This window comes from Neoarius graeffei, chromosome 15, assembly GCF_027579695.1.
Source record: "Neoarius graeffei isolate fNeoGra1 chromosome 15, fNeoGra1.pri, whole genome shotgun sequence".
Taxonomy (NCBI): Eukaryota; Metazoa; Chordata; class Actinopteri; order Siluriformes; family Ariidae; genus Neoarius; species Neoarius graeffei.
The window spans coordinates 25,873,049-25,880,860 of NC_083583.1; the positions used below are offsets into that span (position 1 = coordinate 25,873,049).

General features: G+C 44.0%; 1 protein-coding gene across 1 annotated transcript; it reads right to left on the reverse strand.

Annotated features, from left to right (window-relative positions):
* Positions 1-949: 949 nt before the first annotated feature.
* pdcd7 (programmed cell death 7) lies at positions 950-7,371 on the reverse strand. Its single transcript, XM_060940470.1, has 5 exons — positions 6,220-7,371; positions 4,872-5,010; positions 3,967-4,197; positions 3,636-3,723; positions 950-1,244 (listed from the first exon to the last, which is right to left on the reverse strand). Exons 1-5 carry the CDS (start codon positions 7,240-7,242, stop codon positions 1,124-1,126), a joined length of 1,602 nt encoding a protein of 533 aa, XP_060796453.1. The 5' UTR covers positions 7,243-7,371; the 3' UTR covers positions 950-1,123.
* Between the last annotated feature and the right edge of the window lie 441 nt (positions 7,372-7,812).

Below are 7,812 nucleotides of genomic sequence, written 5' to 3' on the forward strand. Positions count from 1 at the left end.
CATCAAGATCAAAGTGATGCAACAGTCTACAGACAGGAGCAGGAGACTCACAAATTTGGTCATTAAAACTGAGTACATGTTATCTGTCGAAGTGAACTGAATCTACACCTCACTACTTTGGTTTGATACAAAACATCAGTAAGCTCTGAAAAAAAAATGACTAATTTAAGGGACTGTAGACATTTTCTACTTCAGTAAGACAGCAAATGATCACAAAAACAAGTGAATTGTGTGACCTAATAAAAATATGTAAGGACACATTCAATCAATGAAGTTTTAATAAGCATCGAAAACAAAGATCATCTGGTTTACTATCCAGATCATAGACGAAACTGTAAAACCTGTTGAAGATAGTTTCTCCAATAACAAGTGGCCTGATGCTTATACAAACCCATAAATAACCATCTTACAGCCAATCACTACTCTATCCCAAAAACACTTTACACTGGAAAGCATCTGAAAGCAAAACAACAAGCAAACCTTTACTTGGAAAAGTTGCGCCAAAGCAAACAGCATGTGCATGACCCACCTATGTCTTCTGGAGTGCGTGTGGTCTCAGAGCTATAGCTGTGCGTTTGTGATGTTACTGTCAGCCTGTTTCGAGGGATAACACTCTGCATCGCTAATCCACTGACGTAACACCACACCATCAGCTGTTTACCCGACCATATTTCTGATCATTTATCTTAAAACGGACATTTTGGCCTTTTAAAATATAACATGCTTTTCTATAAACTATTGCACTGCAATGATTAGATATAAACACTGCACAGCCAGCATGACCACTCTAAACATTCCTGAGAAAAACACTGTCATTTCCAAACTATACACACAATCACCAAGTTCACTGTTGCTAGTCAACACGGTTTGTGGCTAAATCTGGAGAACTTCCTGGGCTGATCACTCCTCAGCTGAGCTTTTCAAAAGAAATCACATTCACAAACACTCGTTCAGTACAAACAACTCAGTACGCAGAGTTTATTAAAGTATTATACACGATATAATAAATAATAGTGGAGATTAGTGCGCCACAAGATGGTGGTAAGTTGCAGTCCAACACTCAATCTTCGAGATATCAGTTAGTTATATACAGTAATGAACTGGATGAGTTTTCATTCGACGTTCATTTCTCAAGAGCGATGGCCCAGATGTCATCAGCTGGTGGCTCTGGTAGAACCCAGCCCTGAGGAATGGTGGAACCATCAGGGTGATCTAGAGGAACCAAAAACTGATCCCAGTCTCTCCTAGGGTGAAATACATAAAAATAAATAAATTAAAAAAAAAAGACAAAACAAATGAACACTTGGCTGTTGTTTGCAACTTGAACAGCAGGTCAGAAAATGTGATGTATTGATTTATCAGTAGTATACAAGATTATTATTCCTTTCTATTATTTATCATCATCTCCACCAACTTTGTTGGAAGAGGTCATGTTTTCGCTTCCATTTGTTTGCTTGTCTGTTCCAAACATAACTCAAAGTAGTGAACGGATTTTGATGGAAATTTTGAGGAAAGGTGAGCCATGGACCAAGGAACAATTGATTAGATTTTGATGCAAATCCTGATATGTATGCAGATCTAGGATTCTTTTGTGGATATTCTAGTACACAAAGGCTACTGACAGGAAGACCCTGTCAATAGTGCACTTGGGAGACTTACTGACAGGGACGTAATCCAGGATGCCCAGCAAATGCAGCAAGTACATGTAACAGGAACACATTAGTCTAATTTGTAAGGCCTACTTGTAATGGCCCTTTCCATAATGATCCAGTGTGTAGCTGCAGCTATAGGGTCACTGTGACCCTGTGAATAAGGTGGTGTTTACATTAGACCGTATCAGTGGATCATCAGATTAACGTTTTTAAAATGATTCGCGTGCACACAGCAACGCCAATACACGATTCGCGTGCACACAGCAACGCCAATACACGGATACGCTAATCACATGACTAATTAGACGGCACATCACATGATCCCAGTGTATTTCAGGCATGCGCAAGTCACTCACCACTTGCAAGTGGAAGGATGGCAAGCAAACACCTTCTCCAGCAGATAAACACACCTGGCTGTGATGTTCATGTTCTTACTGAGTTTAAGCGCCTGAAGGAGATAAATAAGTTGAAATGTGTAAATAAACCTCAGTGCGGCTCAGCGCTTCCTCCTGTGCTCCAAATCACTCCGCCCTGAACAGCGAGTGCCCTCTGGAGGGTGCGCACTCCGGCCCTGCGCAGCTCACAGAGCGCGCGAGTGAAGCGCACGAGCAGTGATTCGGGACTGAGCCGCTGTGTGTGTGATCCCAACGCCAGCGAATCAGGAAGGTGGATGTCACAGTGACGTTGTCCAATGACGACGTCAGCTAGAGCTCAGCACAGTGTTTCCGCGTTCCTCAATGTTTACACAGCACCGGATCAGATACGAACTGGGTCGAATACGTGGGCCCTGGCGGATTCAAGTTGTTCCACCTATGGAGTCGTTTCCCGGCGTTTTAATGTGAACGGACAGTGCATCCGCGACGAAAACGAGACGGATACGGTCTAATGTAAACACCACCTAAGAGCCTTGACTTCTATTGTTGAAAATGCTACTAAAAATGCAAATTAGTATGGCAACTTAAAGGAAAAGGCAGCTTTTGTACAAAATCACCACAAATAGATAAATATATAAAGTAATCGATCATGGAATTTATAGAGAAAGAACAGACCGCATAACAGTATCTTTTAACTTTTAATAATATGGGCTTGCGCTGAGCTCAGCGAAGATGCGTTCCGCCATATTGATCTACTGCGTGACGTCATGCGGCCCACCACTGAAAAGAACTCTTCAGTGCTTCATGGTAATAAGGTAAAAAACCAGTACAATCGCTTCTTCAAAGTTTCACCAAATGGTTTTATTTATGCAACTTAAAGCTCATAATACTGTATAACTTTGGTCGAGTAAAAACACGGAACAAAAACATGGCTGAATCCTGAATGACTCCTATTTGGATTTGTCCTACCAAGCCTACTGCGCATGCGCGAAGTGGCTCGGCTCGGTTTTCCCTTTCGGGCGCTCCCGTTTCCTGTTAGAATTTGGTAAAGAAAAAAATAAATAAATATTATTTACCAGCTTACCGGGTCCATGAACATAAATCTGACAGCTGACAAGGTCGGGATATAAACGAATCGAATACAAGCCACCCGCCGGGACTCCTAATCACAGTGATCTGCTTGTAAACACTGTTTTCATGGGCCCAGTGACGTCACAGATCAGAGGGAGGCGCATTAACGAAAGATTCTGATTGGTTTATAGTTGCCCACAATCTCAAAATGGCTGACTCCTCCAACTTCGACTCCTCTGTGTCAATTCATGATTTCAAAGTTAAAAATATTTTTTCATGTTCGATATATAATGGAAATAATTAACGGAATTGATTACGTATATATGTTTTTCTCCTATTACACACCTGGTTTTGTACAAAAGTTGCCTTTTCCTTTAACCCTAAAATCTCAACAAAGACATCAAAAGAAGAAACTGATGAATAGCAAGTGAGTGCGTGCGCGTGTGTAGGCTCATTCCTCAATCAGACATGTGAGGAATGAGAGCGAAAGTGCTGATGAACGAAGTCAGTTATAAAGTAAAGCTGGAAAGTTCTTCACCTTATTTGGACGAGGACAGGTAGTGACTTCTCTGCCTGGGTGTAGTACTCTTGGTACGGCTGAAGTGGATGATCAAGAGGCAGTTCAGCTAGTAGAAGGAAGTACATGTAAGAACCAACATGCACATCTTCGCAAACTAGAACAAATTAATTGCTGATAAAACCGTTTTAAAAACAACTTGCTAGAGAAAGTCAAGAAAACACCATCTTCTACTCATAAGTACTGTATCAGGATAACACTGCCAACTTGTGGTGATTGGAAGAAACGTTTACCCACACACCGTGCAAGTCTGGAACCAGAATCAACAACCAAGCCTTTAGCTGGTAATTACCTCCGAACAGCATCATGTCGATCTCCCGTTTCTTCTGCAGCAGCTTCTCTCTCTCTTTTCTTTGCCGCTTCTCATGATCACGTTTGCGCTCCTCCTCTTGCTCTCCCTCCAGCATGACCCTCAGTGCTTTCTCCTCGGCTCCGTAGACAGCCACGCGTTTCCTGATCAGAGTCCTGAGCCTCGTCAGGTGGCCCTCAAACACTTCATCACTCTCCTTCTCTGGAAACATGCCTGGGGGGGGTGGGGGGGTGGGTGTCATCAAGGAGGGATTTTAGAATAGACAAGTGTTAGACTTAACTCGGAAATAAAAGCCCACTCAGGAATTGTTCTGCCGGGCCTAATGGGGTGGCCTAAGTACAGGAAAACTGCCTAGGCAAAATAACAGAGACCGCCAATGATGGCGTAGCTCACTCTGGCCCCGTATAATCCACAAGGAATGATGTAAAGTGGGCCACCTTGCCCAGTTCTACTCTCAACTAGTCCAGCTCAAATATTTGAGAGTAGAACTGTGCAAGATGACCCACTTTACATCATTCCTTCTGGACTAGACGGGGCCAGCGTAGATAGACATTATATGCACCCTAGGTACCCCACCTTCATGCCAGAAAGAATCAAAATCAATGAAGAATTGAGGGAGAAGCAGCGATTTGTGTGGAAACTACTCGTTAGGGCTTAATTACTCCATATCTTCATTATTAACTGCAAATTTGGGTAGAGGCTATATGCACCCCAGGCAGACCTACCTTCCTGCCAAAAAGAATAATAAAAAAAAAAAAAATCAGTGAACTGAGAGAGAAGAAGCGATTTTCATGAAACGTGGACGACGACAGACAGACAGACAGACAACACATGATGGCATAAGCTTATCGCCTATAGGCTGGACGAGCCAACAACAAAACGTTCACCTCTCCTGGACGCAGCTTCTTTGCGGAGTTTCCGAAGCTTTTCCAGAGCTTTGAGGATGTCCAGCATTCTCTTGGCATCAGCTTGCTTCCTCCTGACTTCAGAGAGAACAGCATCAGCTGCCAGCTTCAGTTCTCGCTCCTGCATCCAGGAACAGAAGACAGAACCCCTCAGGATAGAACTCCTGTACGCTTTCCAATTCAAAATACCAGACCATTCTCTGCATTTACCAGGCCTTGTTATAGGAGCTCCCTAGGAGTTAGTGTATGCAATTATTCCTTTTAACACTGGAAGGACGTGCCAAGGGGGGGAAAAAAAAAAGCGATTCAACTTCAAAACATCTGCTACTGTTTTTAGCTCTGTGGAACATTTTTTAGAATGAATAGTGTATTATACAATGACAGAAACCACAAACAAGTCTGACACGCAGAACTTAAAGATTAAGGAGACTATGTGATGATGGTGATGATAAACTAGTGGCTGTAAGATAGCCTTATCTGTTACTTACATTAGAGTCGTGACTTTAAAGAACTAAATTTCACATCTTTGCTGACAACATTTGGAATAACAGGCAAATTGTGACAATAGCCAGAGTTGCAGTGGAACCAGTAGGGTGTATACTGGGAGCACTGGCCGTGGAGGTAGAATATATATTCTGACAGGGACATCAGTCCATCACAGTACACTACACACGAACACACTCCTTCACACCTATGGCCAATTTAGTGTAGCCAATCAACCTACAGGCATGTTTTTGGAATGTGGGAGGAAACCAGAGAGCCCCGAGGAAACCCATGTGAACATGAGAGAATGTGTGCGCATTGCATTTCAGCCCAAACAGCCAAATAGACCTTGTTTTGTTTGTTTTTTTCCTGCCACTCCATGTGGCGCATAGGGCGGCGCCGATTTCCGTTTCCGTAGCCCTCGGCCTCTCGCCTATTACATAGCTAGGGTTACAGTGGGGGGCTAGTCCTCGGGTAACCACGAGAGTTTGACTCCCCACTTGCATCTGGATTGCAGCGTGCCTTGCTAGACGGCAGTAGGCACCATTTTCATGATGGTCTTTGGTATGACCCGACCGTGAGTAGAACTCACAATCTCCCGATCGAGAGGCAGACACGCTAACCACTAGGCCAACTCACGGCCAAATAGACCTTGTAGCAGAATAAAAAGTCGATGAGGTGGATCGTGACCTGATCTAGCTCCTCCCACACAGATGGAGCCAAGCCAAAATTCCAGGAGGTGGAAACAAGTCAGAGCAGTGGTTTCTGACTATGCAAATTCAGCTTATAGGAGGAGCTAGATTAGGTCCAAATCCAACCCTTGGACTTTTGTTTCCTCTCTTCTCACCCTGTTTTTTTCTTCAATTTCTTGTATCTTCTTCATCTGGTGCTTATCAATAGCTGCCTCTTTCTCTGCAGCTCGTGCTTCTCGCTCTCGTTTCTCCTCCTCACGCTCGGCTTTCTTCCTACGCACGCGTGCTCGCTTCTTCTTGATCAAAGTCAGTTTCTTCTTCACCATGTCCACTCTTTCAGGATCATTCAGAGTCTTCAGGCTTTCTTCCAGGCTGCTCTTCAGCGCCACTGCTCTTGAGTACGAGTCAGTCCATACATTTTCATTCTCAAGGTTGTTTTTTAAGGTTTGGCACACCTCAGAGAGCTCAGACAGCATTTTAACCGCCACGTACAGCTTCTCTCGGAAATCAGACACAGACTGTTTTGGAGGACAGCGCTTCGCTGAAGAAGGTGGTGCCATTTTTGTCCTTCTGCGCAAGAAAGTATTAATCCACTGTTCGTCTTGTTTTCTCTGCCAGGCATCCTCATCAAATCTGTTAATGCTTTTGTCAAAGTGATCAGAAGGAGCTTGTGATGGATAATTTTGTTTATGATGGTCCACAGAATAATTAGGAGCCAAAATGTTGTTAGATTGGAAACTAGGCTGATAGGACGGTGGAGCAGAGTTGGAAAAGCTGCCACGCTGATCAAAATGTCCTCTGTGATAGTTATCCATGTTGGACTGGTAAGCTCTGCTGGGTGGATGAAAGTGAGGGAGATCCTCACTGTGTCCAGGCTTTAGGCTTGCAGGAGAAGAAGGTGTCGATGCTGGGGGTGTCGAGAAATAACCAGGAGGAGGTCTGCTGGGGTCGAAAGGCGGGTGTGGAGGGTAAACATGAGAGGAGCCGGGTGGTGGTGGTGGTGTTGCCACGGGAAACGGGGGCCAGTGACTGTGTGGAACCGCCTGAGTCTGATGCTGCCGGTAAACATCCCATGACTCTGGTGAAGGTGCTGCAGGAAAGTCTCTTCTCGGCGCCATCGGTGGAGGAGCAGATGAATATGACGACCCCCCGGAATAATGCTGCTGCGATTTATCCATGTTCACGTTCTTCTACTGCCTTTACAAGTCCACCACTTCCGGGTTCTTCTTCTTCTGCTTCTTCTTGGCGTTTTATGGCGGCTGGCAAACAACGTTATGGTGCATTACCGCCACCAACTGGTCTGGAGTGTGGCTCAGCATCTCTAAATATACCTTCTCTGAATGTGAGAAATAAATAAATAGACAGATAGATAATAAATAAAATTAGTAACACATTCTTTCCATCGATTTCGCTCTGCTGAGATACTTCCAGTGTCATGTTATATCGCTCATCTCTTGTGCATCCTGCACCCCGTTTCCTGTTTAAATCTGATTGGATGACACGGACCGGAAACACACCGATTAGCGTAAAGTTTTGTGCTTGGGGACATTATAGGCACTTCTTTTCAATAAACATTAAGGGGAAAAAAGACATTATAGGCACTTCTTTTCAATAAACATTAAGGGGAAAAAAGACATTATAGGCACTTCACAGTGACCACTGAGCTCTAAAATGTGGAGCGCTCATAAGCTCGTCAGAGTGAAGTCATCTGGCCGCCATATTACCACTCCCACCGCGTGTATTTGGCT

Bases quoted from the DNA above. Each gene is read 5' to 3' on its own strand.
- pdcd7 (XM_060940470.1), bottom strand. From the start codon at position 7,242: ATGGATAAATCGCAGCAGCATTATTCCGGGGGGTCGTCATATTCATCT. The intron at 4,198-4,871 runs GTGAACGTTTTG...CACCCCCCCCAG, and splicing joins AGAAGCTGCGTCCAGGAGAG to GCATGTTTCCAGAGAAGGAG. The intron at 3,724-3,966 runs GTAATTACCAGC...TCCTTCTACTAG, and splicing joins CGACATGATGCTGTTCGGAG to CTGAACTGCCTCTTGATCAT.